The following is an 18,116-nucleotide window of genomic DNA, read 5'->3' on the forward strand; positions in this document are numbered from 1 at the left end:
ACGTAATGGTCCACCGCCCTCGTTTTCACGGCGAAATATTCTCTGTACATAGAGTTTATGGAGAGGAGCCTTCCATTGGGAATTTAGTTTCAGAATGTGCAGAGAAATAAGGGCTGATTACATTCAACACGGCGTCTACAGACCCCAACCACAATGAAGCAAAGCTTTACGACAACCGTAGCCACGCATTGGCTTATTACTTTGAAAGCGGCAGCCACCAATATAAATAATGGCAAACAGTAGCGAAAATGTTTGAAGAAAATATTAATTATGTTTAAAAAACGCTCAAGAGAAAAATTTTAGCTTTTATTATCTGTTATTTACTTCTATTTTAGTTTTTATTAACAAAATAAAAAGGACGTCACTCACTGTGGCTTCCCAAAAATATAATTAGGTTTAATCTGGCTACAACGGCTTTCGTGATTGATTGTTGTGCTGCACTCATAAGAATATGATGTGGCGGCTACACCACCGTCGTGAATGTAATCAGTAGGGTAATACCCTATGAATTTTTTTTTTTTTTTTGTGGAATGGCCTAGCAATGAAAAGTTGTCTTTATAAGAGGTAACCAAAACCACTAAATATTATTTTCGTAGGATGGCGTTTTGAGGTGTTGACCAAAATAGTCGCGATTTTATAAAGCTCATTATTTACGTATTACTAAAAACGACAAATTTTAAATGGTATTTTACAGTTTTTTGTTGATAATAGTATATTTCTAATCAATACCTGCGGCCACCGTGGTGTGATGGTAGCGTGCTCCGCCTACCACACCGTATGCCCTGGGTTCGCACCCCGGGCAAGCAACATCAAAGTCTTAGAAATAAGGTTTTTCAATTAGAAGAAAATTTTTCTAAGCGGGGTCGCCCCTCGGCAGTGTTTAGCAAGCGCTCCGGGTGTATTTCTGCCATGAAAAGCTCTCAGTGAAAACTCATCTGCCTTGCAGATGCCGTTCGGAGTCGGCATAAAACATGTAGGTCCCGTCCGGCCAATTTGTAGGGAAAATCAAGAGGAGCACGACGGAAATTGGAAGAGAAGCTCGGCCTTAGATCTCTTCGGAGGTTATCGCGCTTTACATTTATTTATTTTTTTAATCAATACCTATTGTCTTTTTCAAAGTTTAGTTGCGTTGGGGCACCTCTAAACAAACGATGGTCTAGAAAGGCAACTTTCTGGAGGTCAACCAAAAGCGATTTCCAAAAAAAAAATTCACTCCACCGTAGTAATCAGCCCTTTAGATTGTTGGGCTGCTGTGAACAAGATGGCCTTTATAGTTATAACCAGTGTTGCCATTTTAGCTTTTTTCAAGCTAGATTTAGCTTTTTTTCTCCGTTTAGCTTGGAAAATTGCGATTTAGCTTGTAAGCTTTTTTTAGCTCTTTGGCGAAACATTGTTTGAGGAATCCTTCGAAGAAACAAATGGGCGGAATCAAGTGCTGTTGTAATCGATGACTCTTCAGTGGAGGGTAATATATTCGAATATGCAAGCGATTCCATTCCGAATGTTATTCAAAGACTCATTTTGTTTTGTTGATTTTCCGACAGGGTGGATAAATGATGTATGTTGGAACGATTTTCCGTCATCTTTTGTCAAATTTGGTTTCGAGACAAACCGGTTTCGTCGTTGTGCCATCATCAGTGTCGATTTTCGTTCTGATCTGTTGTTGTCTTTTGACCTGTATTTATAGTTCGTAGGTACATGAGCTAGTATTGTGTGTTTATTTGTTGTTGTGTGTTTGTCTGTTGTAGGAAATGAAAAGAAAGGAAGGAAGGAAAGGAAGGGAAGGGAAAGGAAAGGAAAGCAAAAGAGAAAGGGAAAAGAAAGGAGAGGAAATGAAAACAATTAATTAAGATAATTTGTCTTAAACTTTCATGCATACAGTTTAATATTTTAATAATAATTTATTGTTACGATTTAAATAAGTTTTTGGGCTGAGCTTTTCATAATAAGCAAATAAAAGAAGAGGAAATTGCAGGGGAGGAAAGGAAGGCAGAAGACAGGACCGGAGAGCGAACAAAAGAACAGGAAATGAGGAAATTAAAGGTTAGGAAAGGAAATCAAAAGAAAGGAAGGAAGGGAAAGAAAAGGAATGTAATGGAAAGGAAAGGAAAAAAGGAAGAGATGTTCGTAAAATGACATTTAGCGACTTTATTTTATATATATATATAATCGTATTCTAGGGATCAAAATAAGAAACTTTGCCGAAGGAACCATACCTCTAAAACGAATTCTGATGTCGCCCCTTTGGGTCGAACTTTTGGGTAGGGGCAATTTCAATTCTACCTGCTGTGTCCTGTGGTGGCTTAAAAAAAACAACACAAGCAATTTTACGATCTGCAATTGTGTCACAGTGATACCTTCATTTTTTAAAACGGTTGAATAAAAAACCCACACAACTATGTTTACGACATGCAAATGCATCACAGTGATGCCTTGGTTTTAAAAGCGGGTTGTAAAAACGCTAATTTCTAATAATTTTTTAAATTTATTTCCTATTACTAAGTTAAATTAATTTTTTCATTTACATATGTTCTGACTAAATAAATTTCTAAAGAGAAAAATAAATAGCGCACAAGCCAATTAACACATTAAAAAATTTATTCAACAGAACAAAATCTAAGGTACCTCAGGCGGTTAGAAGCAATGTGATATATTATACAAAATACCATGTAATGGAAATGACATGGAATCATGCAATAATATATATGTGGGCACAACCAAATCCAAATTAAAAACTCGACTAGCCCAACATAAATCAGACTTTAAACATTGCCACGAAACAACTCACCATAAAACAGAACTTATGACACACTGTACGACGAAAAACCGCTCTCCGAACTTTAACCAAACAACAATACTTCAGGAAGAGAAACAATATAATAAGAGATTAACTTTAGAAGTACTTTATATTTTAAACACACCGACTAACATACGAATGAATTACAAAACGGACATTGATAACTGCGCGAGCTACTACAAACACTTGATAAACAATATGCGGACAGTGACTACCCTGCAAAAATCGCGAGTACTCCATGCATGCATGTATGGAGTACTCGCAATGGACCAAGCGAGTGCTCCAAAATTAACCACAATTCATACAAAAAATATGGTCCAATTAACATTGCCATGTCCTAGGACCGGACCATATACTCCAGCTCCGCACTACATCAGAGTAATCCATGGAGTACCCACAGTCCAATAAACATCGTGTAGTGATTACAATCGTTAAAAACGAGCAATGATCGGATTACATGTTCGTGTAGAAACATGAGTTGGTCCATCGCTGCATTACAGTGGAGTAGAATGGTAAGTACTCCAGTGGACCACATGGTCCAACGATTTTTGCAGGGTAGCTCCACGTTAAACAGCGAAGACGTGTAAAATGATGTACATATGTAGAGAAATGTTCATGTTTGTTTAATTTTGTATGTCAATTGTATTTTTATTTTATGTTTCTATAATTTGTTTATAGTTCAAAGCCCTGAAGACGGTTACCGTGTGTAACCGAAATATATTGGTAAACTAAAGAAAAAACAATTTTTGGTGTTTTAATACTAAAAATTGGACCTAAAGCCGGTTAAACAAATACCTTCAGAAAAATAAACTCCAAAAAGAAAAAACATAGGCATTTCAAAGTGGGATTTTTCAAAATCTGCCCCTACGACCCAAAGTGGGGGACATCAGAATTCGTTTTAGAGGTATGGTTCCTTCGACAAAGTTTCTTATTTTGATCCCTGGAATATGATTTTCACAGAGCAATGGGCGATTTTTTTTGCCTCCCCACAAATCGACCCGGCCTAATACATATATATATCTTTGAATTACGAGAATAATATTACTCGCTACAAGTGTATATGTACGCATTTATGTCTATAAATACCCTTAGGAGATAGTTGTTGAGTATAAATATAAACTCGTTCTTCTTTGCTGAACTACCGACCATTAAACACCACATTAAGGCATATAATTCCAGATAACGACACTTGGAAGGCAGATGAACAACATTTTTATTTTATGATATAAGTGGAGGCAAGTGTGAGGAATTGGGAAAACAGGCGTTGTACCTGTCCCATACAGAATTTCCTTTCAATATCACATATCTCGTGCTGAAGTCACATTCCTGAAACTTAGCATAGCTGTCAGTGGTGTTAAAGCCAAGGTTAGGTTAGGTTAGGTAGAACTGGCTGGTCAGGACTTCACACAGACTGAATGAGTCCATACTGTTACCAGAAGTTTGCTCTGCAAAACCCTACCAAAAACCAGGTCCTAGTACAAAACGTGATAAATCGTTTTCTCCTTCAACCCACCTCTCCCACATCTGCTATCAGTGGCAAGGGCCAATTTAAAGGCATGTGACGCAAGAAGGCAGTGTCCAGTCACAATATCCATCCTTACCCTACAGTTCACTCTTTTGAATGATTTTAATAACTATGTTAATCTTAAGGTGTAAGACCCGCTCATGATCTTCGACACTTTGCAGCCCCGTGCAGGCCCCTCTTTGCCACTGGGCACAGTGGGCACATGCCCAGGGCCCCGAGATTACAGGGGCCCCCTCGGATCAAATACAAAGTCCCTACTTCGTGTCAGATCACCAAACGATAACCAATATTTAGGGCCTTATTCTCTATTGCGCACGAAAGCTCAGACGAACGATTCGTCTCTTATCAATTTCGTCTAGTAGTCATATTCTGTATCATTTCCGTTCTTCTCTTATTTTTATTACATTATGATAAAGAGATAACGTAAGAAAGGTAGGTGAACGAAAATGTTCAAGAATATGGTTGCCAGACGAATTTGATAAGAGACGAATCGTTCGTCTGAGCTTTCGTTCGCAATTGAGAATAAGGCCCTTATTACCAAAAAACGTATACAATTCGAAAAAATCGAACCTAAATTACTGAATACAAGACAAACTTACAAGCTTTTACATGCGCGAAGCTATTCTACTCTCGCCCAAAAATTTGGATTTCTGACTTCAGCATGCTTTGATAAATTTAAATATATAATGGTATGCTAGGTTTGGATAGGTTAAAGTGGCTACCAAAAGGGCACACTTAGGCCAGTCTAAAAGGCGCGTTGTGATACACCTCATCTTCGAACGAATTTGAAGACTTAAGGAAGGCCATCAAATTCTTGATGGGATACTCCACAATTTTGCAAATGTTCTCCAGGAAGGGAACTCCCAGGCGACACCATCTAGAATGTCCTTTGGTGCGTGGGTTCCAGCTGGACGATTCCCGTAGGCGCAGGGCTGATGTCGCCGCTGCTCGGTACCTTTCTATATCTAGGGGAAGAAGTTCTAGAATGACCTGGAAAGTTGGTATACTAAATACATACACATTTTAAAGAAAAATCAGCAGTAGTACTCACCAGCTAAGATGATTTCGTTTTACTCTCTTATATTTTCGCTCCGGGAATTTATTTGCCAGCATAGAGTCAAAATAAAACCCTCTTGACAGAAGGCCAAAGTGTAACAACGAAAAAGTTCACAAAATACTCGGTAGTTCTGTAGTTTACGGGAAAACAGGTAGAAGTGATCAAAAACGTTGAGTGAGGTATCAAAACGCGCGCGGATGCGAAAGATAAATACTACATATAAGCAATTCAAAAGTTCTCAACAAAAAACGTTAGCTACATTTTTTATTTTGACAATTTTCATCGCTTTTAATGACAGAACTTCGGAAACGGGAGATCAGTCCTCTTCTTATTATATTTCTCAATAAATTCAAAATTTCACTGTCAGTCCCTGTCATATGTTACTGTAACCTTCATTTACATACTGTCACTCTCAAAATTAAGTATACACTTGGTTCATGCTGAAAAAACCCAAATGCAGTGGCTCACAGCTTAATTGAAATTTTTCATTTTAAATATCGGAAATTCCCTAACAGAAAGCACATTAAAAAAATGTCAAAGGTCAGGAGAGTTAATCAAAATTCGAAAAATGGCCATCAAAATTTTCAGATCTTGTTTCAGAATTTCTAGAAAATTTTTGAGTATGCCCAATCAATTTTAGTAGGTATAATAATGTGCAAGTTAGAAGCTCAAAATTTTTCTAGAATTTTTTTTGGCGAGGATGTTGAGCAATTTCCCCCATACAAAATGTATTTTTGTTTATGCGATGTATGGAAGAAATTGCTCAACACCCTCGCCAAAAAAAAATTCTGAAAATTGCGGAAATATTTTGAGCTATTTCTAACTTGCACATTATTATACTAAAATTGAATGGGCTACAAAACTGCATACTCAAAAATTTTCTAGAAATTCTGAAACAAGATTTGAAAATTTGGATGGCCATTTTTCAAATTTTGATTAACTCTCCTGACCTTTGAAATTTTTTTAATGTGATTTCTGTTAGGGAATTTCCGATATTTTAAATGAAAATTATCAATTAAGCTGCGAGCCACTGCATTTGAGTTTTTTTCAACAAAAACCAAGTGCATACTTATTTTTGTGAGTGTCCGTATCTATTTTTCTTTATTTATGTATCGATTTACTTTTATTATCATATTTTTGAAAAATAAGGTGAAAAAAATGTAAGTCGAAAAAATGTATAAGTCGAATTAAATAGAAATCTGCAAAATCCCCAAAAACTTATGCCAAAATCCCCCTTCTTCAGTTTTATTCATTTTTCACAGAGTGGCAGCAGTAAAAGATGTGCATTTTAACAGCACTCTCTCGAAACAAAGAGTTAATATCTATCTATACTCATCAGTGTGATTCGCTCCATTTAAGCTGAGGCTACATCTAGCAGCACTACACTACACGACAAAGTATTCTTTGCATGTATTCTTATGGAGCATATCACACCTAGCGACAGCAGCACCACACGACACGATATAGTTGATCAAATAGGCAACAATTTTGTCGTGTCGTGTAGTGCCGCTAGATGTAGATTCACGTTAACGCGTTCAAATAATGCGACAATTCCATTTAACTGCATTGTCGATAATAAATTTCATTCAGCCAACACAAGCGAACGAAGCAAAGCATCAAGCTCCAAGTTTGAATTAACGACATGAAACTGAAAGTCACCGAACGATTTAAATAAACCGATTTGGCTGTCGGGAATTTACCTGTATTTGTATGTGGTGTTGTGACGTTTGTTTTGTTTGCAGTTGTTATTGATTGCTCTGAGGTATTCTTTTATTAAATCATCGTTGGCTTGTTTCTTTTTGTGTTAGCGACTATTTTCGATGTAAAAATAAATACTGAAATATATTATAATGTCGAAGCGGTCATATCCTAGTGGATCTGAAAAAAGGAAAAAAGCTGTACATCAGAAGGAAGTAATTGAAAAGTTTCCAAAATTAACATCATATTTTACTACTACTACTACTGAAGAAACTTCTGTAAGTAGCAACCAAACCGAAAATCTTCTACATGATGAGTCGTGTCGTTCACAAATTGCGGAAATTTTTGAATCCCCATGTTCTTCAACAATTTCCACCAACTTTGGAAAAGACATGGAATCAGAAAGCGACCGTCCCTATGGCGAAAGAGTAACAAATTCGGTGATTTCACAAATATCGACAACTGTGTCAGTAGAACAACAACAGTTTTCCAACGCAGAAGAAATGTCACACGATATCGCCGATTATTTTCATGAAAATTTTACAGAAAAAAGTCGCGAAATATTTATTCGTAAGGGACCTGCATATTTTCAAAACAAAGATTCTGACTTTTCTGATACATCCAAAACCTACAAAGATGGTGATAGATCAGTAACTAGGTATTTCAACAAATCATTGTTTATTCGCAAATTGAAAAACAATGAAAGCGTCGAAAGAAAATGGCTGTTGTTCTCGCCATCCAAAAAGTCTGTATTTTGTTTTTCATGCTCTTTGTTTAACTCCTCTGATTTAAATCTATGCTCTTCGAGTGGATGTAATGATTGGAAGCACATTAATCACATAATTTTAGCACATGAAAATAACCAAGAACATTGGCAATCTATGATAACTTATCTAGCACGAAGTAAAGCGGTTGGTAGAGTAGATATTGACTTAATATCTCAACATCAAAAACAAGTGGATTATTGGAAAAATGTACTTAAACGGATTGTAGCTGTTGTAAAATTTTTGACATCGAGAGGGCTTCCGTTTCGGGGTGACAATAAAATCCTAGGATCTCCTAATAATGGAAATTATTTGGGATGTGTGGAATTATTGAGTGAATTCGATCCATTTATAGCAGATCACTTAAAAAACTTTGGGAATCCTGGAAAAGGTAACATTTCTTATTTATCAGCGAATATTTGTAACGAGTTTATTGACGTAATGGGAAAACAGGTTCTAAAAAAAATTGTAAATGAGGTCAAATTAGCAAAATATTTTTCCATTAGCGTTGATAGTACGCCCGATCTGTCTCATGTTGACCAGCTAACTTTTATGATTCGATACGTGCATGGCTGTTGAAAGGTTTCTGACGTTTATTCCTATTAAAGAGCATAAATCGGGTATTTAGCGGAAATCATCTTGAATTTTTTAGATAACCATGATATTCCCATAAAAGACTGCAGAGGACAAAGCTACGACAATGCTTCAAATATGTCGGGGAAGTATACTGGTCTACAAGCAAGGATCAAGGAGAAATGTGAATTTGCCACATTTGTACCATGCGCGGGACATTCATTGAACTTAGTAGGTGTACATGCTGCTGGGTGTGTATCGGAGGCAACAAAGTTTTTTGAAATGGTCCAGAAAGTGTATAACTTTTTTTCGGGCTCTACTCATCGATGGAATATATTGACAGAACATTTAGTATCAAAAAAAGTTGTTAAAAAAAAGTCTTTCACAAACCAGATGGTCAGCCCGAGCAGATGCAGTAAGTGCCTTGCATGAAGGTCATGAACACGTTATAGAAGCTTTGAAATCCATCGAAAACGATACAGAACAGGCACGAGAAACTAGAGACGAAGCGCTTAGTCTGTCCAGAAAAATGGAAAAATTAGAATATATTATACTAACGGAAATTTGGAACAGCGTATTGAAAAGAATAGACAAAATAAGTAATTATCTTCAAAAAGAAACAATAACACTGAACGTTGCAACTAATATGGTAACTTCACTTGATGATTTTTTATAAGCCTCAGGTATAAATTTGATTACTTCGAATCGTCTGCCAAAGAAAGAAACCCGGAATCTGACTACAAGGACCTATCTCAAAGAAAAAAACGCAGAAGTTCTCGCCAGAGTTTTTTTGATGGCTCTGCACAGTCAGTCAAACTGAATGGAAGAGAGAAATTTAGAATAGAAACCTTTCTTCCCCTAATTGATACCCTCAGCGTTCATCTAAAACAGCGATTAAGTTCGTATCAGAATATTAGTAAACGTTTTGATTTATTTTTTCGCCTGAAAACTCTGAATCCTGAAGAGTTGAGACAATGTTGCAAAAAATTTGCTGAATTTTATTATGAAGACATTAATGAGAAGGAGTTAGAAATAGAATGTTTGCATTTAAAAGAATACTTGAAACTTGATGACAGTGAAAATAAGGATTGCATATTAAAACAAGTAAGGAAGGCTAAGTTCGGGTGTAACCGAACATTACATACTCAGTTGAGAGCTATGGAGACAAAATAAGGGAAAATCACCATGTAGGAAAATGAACCTAGGGTAACCCTGGAATGTGTTGTTTGTACGATATGGGTATCAAATGAAAGGTGTTAATGAATATTTTAAAAGGACGTTGGCCTCAGTTCTATAGGTGGACGCCTTCTCGAGATATCGCCATAAAGGTGGACTAGGGGTGACTCTAGAATTTGTTTGTACGATATGAGTATCAATGAAAGGTGTTAATGAGTATTTTAAAAGGGAGTGGGCCTTAGTTCTATAGGTGGACGCCTTTTCGAGATATCGACATAAAGGTGGACCAGGGGTCACACTAGAATTTGTTTGTACGATATGGGTATCAAATGAAAGGTGTTAATGAGTATTTTAAAAGGCAGTGGGCCTTAGCTCTATAGGTGGACGCCTTTTCGGGATATCGTTATAAAGGTGGACCAGGGGTGACTCTAGAATTTGTTTGTACGATATGGGTATCAAATGAAAGGTGCTAATGAGTATTTTAAAAGGGAGTGGGCCTTAGTTCTATAGGTGGACGCATTTTCGAGATATCGCCATAAAGGTGGACCAGGGGTGACTCTAGAATTTGTTTGTACGATATGGGTATCAAATGAAAGGTGTTAATGAGTATTTTAAAAGAGGGTGGGCCTTAATTCTATAGGCGGACGGCTTTTCGAGATATCGCCATAAAGGTGGACCAGGGGTGACTCTAGAATTTGTTTGTACGATATGGGTATCAAATGAAAGGTGCTAATGAGTATTTTAAAAGGGAGTGGGCCATAGTTCTATAGGTGGACGCCTTTTCGAGATATCGCCATAAAGGTGAACCAGGGGTGACTCTAGAATTTGTTTGTACGATATGGGTATCAAATGAAAGGTGTTAATGAGTATTTTAAAAGGGGGTGGGCCTTAATTCTATAGGCGGACGGCTTTTCGAGATATCGCCATAAAGGTGGACCAGGGGTGACTCTAGAATTTGTTTGTACGATATGGGTATCAAATGAAAGGTGCTAATGAGTATTTTAAAAGGGAGTGGGCCCTAGCTCTATAGGTGGACGCATTTTCGAGATATCGCCATAAAGGTGAACCAGGGGTGACTCTAGAATTTGTTTGTACGATATGGGTATCAAATGAAAGGTGTTAATGAGTATTTTAAAAGGTGGTGGGCCTTAATTCTATAGGCGGACGGCTTTTCGAGATATCGCCATAAAGGTGGACCAGGGGTGACTCTAGAATTTGTTTGTACGATATGGGTATCAAATGAAAGGTGCTAATGAGTATTTTAAAAGGGAGTGGGCCATAGTTATATAGGTGGACACCTTTTCGAGATATCGCCATAAAGGTGGACCAGGGGTGACTCTAGAATTTGTTTGTACGATATGGGTATCAAATGAAAGGTTTTAATGAGTATTTTAAAAAGGAGTGGGCCCTAGCTCTATAGGTGGACGCATTTTCGAGATATCGCCATAAAGGTGAACCAGGGGTGACTCTAGAATTTGTTTGTACGATATGGGTATCAAATGAAAGGTGTTAATGAGTATTTTAAAAGGGGGTGGGCCTTAATTCTATAGGCGGACGGCTTTTCGAGATATCGCCATAAAGGTGGACCAGGGGTGACTCTAGAATTTGTTTGTACGATATGGGTATCAAATGAAAGGTGCTAATGAGTATTTTAAAAGGGAGTGGGCCCTAGCTCTATAGGTGGACGCATTTTCGAGATATCGCCATAAAGGTGAACCAGGGGTGACTCTAGAATTTGTTTGTACGATATGGGTATCAAATGAAAGGTGCTAATGAGTATTTTAAAAGGGAGTGGGCCATAGTTCTATAGGTGGACGCATTTTCGAGATATCGCCATAAAGGTGAACCAGGGGTGACTCTAGAATTTGTTTGTACGATATGGGTATCAAATGAAAGGTGTTAATGAGTATTTTAAAAGAGGGTGGGCCTTAATTCTATAGGCGGACGGCTTTTCGAGATATCGCCATAAAGGTGGACCAGGGGTGACTCTAGAATTTGTTTGTACGATATGGGTATCAAATGAAAGGTGCTAATGAGTATTTTAAAAGGGAGTGGGCCATAGTTCTATAGGTGGACGCCTTTTCGAGATATCGCCATAAAGGTGGACCAGGGGTGACTCTAGAATTTGTTTGTACGATATGGGTATCAAATGAAAGGTGCTAATGAGTATTTTAAAAGGGAGTGGGCCCTAGCTCTATAGGTGGACGCATTTTCGAGATATCGCCATAAAGGTGAACCAGGGGTGACTCTAGAATTTGTTTGTACGATATGGGTATCAAATGAAAGGTGTTAATGAGTATTTTAAAAGGGGGTGGGCCTTAATTCTATAGGCGGACGGCTTTTCGAGATATCGCCATAAAGGTGGACCAGGGGTGACTCTAGAATTTGTTTGTACGATATGGGTATCAAATGAAAGGTGCTAATGAGTATTTTAAAAGGGAGTGGGCCTTAGTTCTATAGGTGGAGGCATTTTCGTTATATCGCCATAAAGGTGGACCAGGGGTGACTCTAGAATTTGTTTGTATGACATGGGTATCAAATGAGAGGTGTTAATGAGTATTTTAAAAGGGAGTGGGCCTTAGCTCTATGGGTGGACGCTCTTTCGGGATATCGTTATAAAGGTGGACCAGGGGTCACTCTAGAATGCGTTTGTACAATATGGGTGTCAAACTAAAGTTGTTAATGAGTGTTTTAAAAGGGAGTGGGCCTTAGTTCTATGGGTGGACGCCTTTTCGAGATATTGCCATAAAGGTGGACCAGGGGTGATTCTAGAATTTGTTTGTACGATATGGGTATCAAATGAAAGGTGTTAATGAGTATTTTAAAAGGGAGTGGGCCTTAGTTCTATGGGTGGACGCCTTTTCGAGATATCGCCATAAAGGTGGACCAGGGGTGACTCTAGAATCTGTTTGTACGATATGGGTATCAAATGAAAGGTGTTAATGAGTATTTTAAAAGGGCGTGGGCCTTAGTTTTATAGGTGGACGCCTTTTCGAGATATCGCCATAAAGGTGGACCAGGGATGACTCTAGAACGCGTTTATACGATATGGGTATCAAATGAAAGGTGTTAATGAGTATTTTAAATGGGAGTGGGCCTTAGTTCTATGGGTGGACGGCTTTTCGAAATATCGATATAAAGGTGGACCAGGGGTGACTCTAGAATTTGTTTGTACGATATGGGTATCAAATGAAAGGTGTAAATGAGTATTTTAAAAGGGAGTGGGCCTTAGTTCTATAGGTGGACGCCTTTTCGAGATATCGCCATAAAGGTGGACCAGGTGTGACTTTAGAATTTGTTTACGATATGGGTATCAAATGAAAGGTGTTAATGAGTATTTTAAAAGGGATTGGGCCTTAGTTCTATAGGTGGACGCCTTTTCGGGATATCGTTATAAAGGTGGACCAGGGTTGACTCTAGTATCAAACGAAAGGTGATAATGAGTATTTTAAAAGAGAGTGGGCCTTAGTTCTATATTTCGATATATCGCCATAAAGGGGGACCAGGGGTGACTCTATAATGTGTTTGTACAATATGGGTGTCAAATTAAAGGTATTAATAAGAATTTTAAAAGGGAGTTGTGGTAGTTGTATATGTGAAGGCGTTTTCGAGATTTCCACGAAAATGTGGACCAGGGTGACCCAGAACATAATCTGTTGGGTACCGCTAATTTATTTATATATGTAATACCAAGAACAGTATTCCTGCCGTGATTCTAAGGGCTTTCGATTTCGCCCTGCAGAACTTTTTCATTTTCTTCTACTTAATATGGTAGGTGTCACCCATTTTACAAAGTTTTTTTCTAAAGTTATATTTTGCGTCAATAAACCAATGCAATTACCATGTTTCATCCCTTTTTTCGTATTTGGTATAGAATTATGGCATTTTTTTCATTTTTCGAAATCGAAAAAGTGGGCGTGGTCATAGTCGGATTTCGGCCATTTTTTATACGAATACAAAGTGTGTTCAGATAATTATGTGAACTGAGTTTAGTAAAGATATATCGATTTTTGCTCAAGTTATCGTGTTAACGGCCGAGCGGAAGGACAGACGATCTATTGTGTATAAAAACTGGGCGTGGCTTCAACCGATTTCGCCCTTCTTCACAGAAAACAGTTATCGTTCTAGATTCTAAGCGCCTACCAAATTTCAAAAGGATTGGTAAATATTTGTTCGACTTATGGCATTAAATGTATCCTAGACAAATCAAATGAAAAAGGGTGGAGCCACGCCCATTTTGAAATTTTCTTATGTTTTTGTATTTTGTTGCACCATATCATTACTGGGTTGAATGTTGACATAATTTACTTATATACTGTAAAAATATTAAATTTTTTGTAAAATTTTCACTTTAAAAAAAATTTTTTTTTTAAAGTGGGCGTGGTCGTTCTCCGATTTTGCTAATTTTTATTAAGCATACATATAGTAATACAAGTAAGGTTCCTGCCAAATTTCATCATGATATCTTCAACGACTGCCAAATTACAGCTTGAAAAACTTCTAAATTACCTTCTTTTAAAAGTGGGCGGTGCCACGCCCATTGTCCAAATTTTTACTTATTTTCTATTCTGCGTCATAAGTTCAACCAACGTACCAAGTTTCATCGCTTTATCCGCCTTTGGTAATGAATTATCGCATTTTTTCGATTTTTCGAAATTTTCGATATCGAAAAAGTGGGCGTGGTTATAGTCCGATATCGTTCATTTTAAATAGCGATCTGAGATGAGTGCCCAGGAACCTACATACCAAATTTCGTCAAAATACCTCAAAATTTACTCAAGTTATCGTGTTAACGGACGGACGGACGGACGGACATGGCTCAATCAAATTTATTTTCGATACTGATGATTTTGATATATGGAAGTCTATATCTATCTCGATTCCTTTATACATGTACAACCAACCGTTATCCAATCAAAGTTAATATACTCTGTGAGCTCTGCTCAACTGAGTATAAATATATCAGCTTTTGAAAGAAAACCAAATTGAAGATACATTTCCAAATGTAGAAATCGCTTTGAGAATCTTTTTAAGCATGATGGTAACTAACTGCAGTGGAGAACGCTCCTTTTCCAAATTAAAAAGAATTAAAAATGAATTAAGAAGTACAATGCTTCAAGAGAGATTAACCAGTTTATCGCTGATGTCCATAGCATCTGATATACTAAAAAGCATAGATTTTGAAGAAGTTATTAACGACTTTGCCCATCTGAAATCTAGAAAGATTCCTCTTCAAATAACATAGGCTTTTAAACACCAACTTCTAAATACTCAAACAGTAACTTTTGGGGACTATATTACATTTATTTATTAGTTTCATGTGATTGTTAATCAAAATATATATTTAACCTGGTTTACCTACTTTCTTTGTCTATTCTAACAAAATAGGGTTCCGTAAAAGTCATAGGGGCCCCATTATCCTAATGTGCCCAAGGCCCCCAATAGGTTAAAGACGGCCCTGGCCCCGTGCTTGGATCCACGCCTTTCCTGCATGGTCGATCATATCCAGCTCCCACCTTCCTTTGATCATGCTGATCAATCTGATTTTTATGGGTAAATACCAGAAAAATACGCGGAATATTCCTCTTTTGTATCTGTTTTTGGATATTTAAAATATAATTTGAATCGAGGCTGCTTGGAATTACAGTTCAGAAATTAAATTATTACGTCATTTGAAATTAAGAAATTTTTGTTTTGATTTTAAACAAGCAGCCCATCAAACACTCGAAGTCAACAATTAGCCGGAACTCATTTAGGAGGGTGAAGTAAATACGATATGACTCCTAGCAGGCGCATATACCGATAATATGAATTCTACACAGGCCTCTTTCCGATGTCATTTATGAGCCGTATTGGCCTCATAAACTGCTTATTTTAAGTTCTATAATGACACAATTCAGGACTTTTAGGAAGAATTATTGACACATATCCGAAAAATGTAGGAAAACAATTTTTGTAATAAAACTCCCCTGCAATTATTCTGTTAATAGAAATAAAATAAGTTGAAATTGAATTCAAATTTTAGTTAGAATAAGTTGTCATAGGAAATTTTCTGAATTTTCATTCCGGAGCTGCCTAGTTTACCAATTTTAATATTTTTCGTTTGTTCAGATTTCATCAAATTTGAGTCATAACAGACTCTTAGGTGGTAAAATTACTGAGGCTCATATTTTTCACATATTATTAGATTAGGGGCTTTGAGAATGTTTATAGGGTACACATAAGCTACCCCTCAAACATGCTCATGGCGCTCATAATTTAAGAATCCAAAATGAGTAGCATGCCAAATATTTATATTGGTATTTTATTAGGAAAATTTTTCATTAAAAAAACATGAATTACATTTCTACATTATTGCTGCCCTTGCTGCTCAATTTTTTGTATTGGCATCGAAGTTTTCCTGCTCGGGCGCTTCTCCACAGTCATATACCCTACAATGAAAACATTTTCACAAACTTTGGTGGCATGAAAAGCGCCATATGTATGTACATAAACATACCTTTATGAAGCTACCACAGTTGACTCTCAAAAGCACAATAGTTTCTGTAAAAATATTATTTGCTTTTAAAATAGTTCCATTTGATTTGAAAAAGTTCAATTTGAATTGAAAAAAGTTTCATTTAACCTTACATTGACGTGCCACCCGTAAACTAGAACTTTTAAATTGTTTTATGTTGAATTCCTTTGTAAAAAGTTTTAAAGTGTTAGTTTTCGTATGATTCGTCCAAATATATTTGTAATTTAAAGAAGCTAATTTAAAAAGTTTTATATTTTTAGAATTCCTTAGTCGATTTCCAATTCATCAAGATGGTTCCTGTAATGGACTTCAACATTATGCCGCTCTAGGACGGGACAAGGCTGGTGCCATAAGTGTTAACTTAGCTCCTTCACCTTTACCGCATGATGTTTATAGTGCTGTTGCTGCGTTAGTTGAGAAATCTCGAATATCAGATAAAGAAAAAGGTATCCAAGTAGCGCAAGTCCTCGAAGGATTTGTCCGACGCAGGGTTATTAAACAAACTGTGATGACTACAGTTTATGGTGTTACGCGTTATGGAGCACGACTGCAAATAGCACGTCAATTGAAAGATATTGAAAATTTTCCTAAAGATTGGGTGTGGCCAGCTTCTACATATTTAACTTCAAAAACATTTGAAAGCTTGCGTGAGATGTTTACATCAACCCGTGAAATACAAGACTGGTTTACCGAATGTGCTCGTCTAATATCAGGAGTTTGTGGGCAAAATATCGAATGGATAACACCACTTGGTTTTCCAGTTGTGCAACCATATAGTCGACCAGAAGTAAAAGGCACAACACGTATAGGGGCACGTGTTACTGAAACCATGTCAATGGACTTGTTTGAAAGGCCCAATGTTATAAAACAAAAAAATGCATTTCCGCCCAACTTTATACATTCCTTAGATTCATCTCATATGATGCTTACATCATTGTACTGTGCACACAGGGGAATCACATTTGTATCAGTACATGATTGCTTTTGGACGCATGCCTGTACAGTACCTGAAATGAATAAGATTTGCAGAGAGCAATTCGTGTCTTTGCACTCACAACCAATTCTTGAAAATCTTTCGGCATTTATGAAGTCTAAATACAGCTTTACAGAGTCGTAAGTATTAAAAATCATATATGCAAAGAAGTGTATTCATATTTAAAATTAAGTACTTTAAGTTTCTGGGCTCTTTTCTAACATACATATAACATGTTGAATGGTACGTCTAACAGTTACGGCCAGTGGTGCAGATATGGGAAGAGATATAGCGAATAGTTATTCCATTGTAGAAATCAATATTTCTCATACGCCACGATCCGTATAGATTTCCAGTAGTACTTAATATTACATTCAAATTGCGCCATATGTCATGCATCCACGATGTGCCAAATAAGTAAAGTGGGACCAAAGACTGCAGAAACAATGAGAGATAACTCTTTACGTTGAAGTACAGCTCAGCTATACAAAAGTCCGGGTTTGTTGATTTATTTTATTGTACAGTCGTCTGTGACTATAGTGACTCCTCCTGGTAGAAACGAGTGTGGACATATAGAAATTAAACTCTCACTTCTTTGGGTACCATATGGAAAATTGTGACTTTTCTTCTTTGATTTCGCATCATTTGAAAACTCCAAGCGATAAATACTATGTACATGATAAATCTATACAAATAATGCTCACTTTCAAACTAAATTTATGAGAATGTAAAACCGTCCTCTCTTCTTGACGACCATAACGGTTTTTTGATTTTAACAAAAATTTTAAAATCACTCTCTGAAACTTTGAGGAAATGCCAAATAAAATGTTTAGAACATGGGCGACCGAGCTTTGCTCGGCAAACTTCGAGTATACCGCATAACATACTTTGTTCTACATGTCATCATTAATCAAACTCTACTTTTTTATATGTACCTATATTATATATTTTTACTTACCAACATTTGATTTCCTTAAAAATAGATTTCAAAAACATATCAAACACTAACCGCAAAATGAACTGGAATGAATTTTAA

At 36.8% G+C, this 18,116-nt stretch overlaps 1 protein-coding gene across 2 annotated transcripts in view; it reads left to right on the forward strand.

Moving 5' to 3' along the window:
* The window catches only part of PolrMT (mitochondrial RNA polymerase), a 576,158-nt gene that overhangs the window by 448,624 nt on the left and 109,418 nt on the right, over positions 1-18,116 (forward strand). For both annotated transcript variants that reach the window (XM_067766430.1, XM_067766429.1), the window contains exon 13: positions 16,368-17,220. In XM_067766430.1, the coding sequence (XP_067622531.1) occupies positions 16,368-17,220 (853 nt within the window). The remainder of the gene's footprint in view (positions 1-16,367; positions 17,221-18,116) is intronic.

This window comes from Eurosta solidaginis, chromosome 2 (assembly GCF_040869045.1).
Source record: "Eurosta solidaginis isolate ZX-2024a chromosome 2, ASM4086904v1, whole genome shotgun sequence".
Taxonomy (NCBI): domain Eukaryota; kingdom Metazoa; phylum Arthropoda; class Insecta; order Diptera; family Tephritidae; genus Eurosta; species Eurosta solidaginis.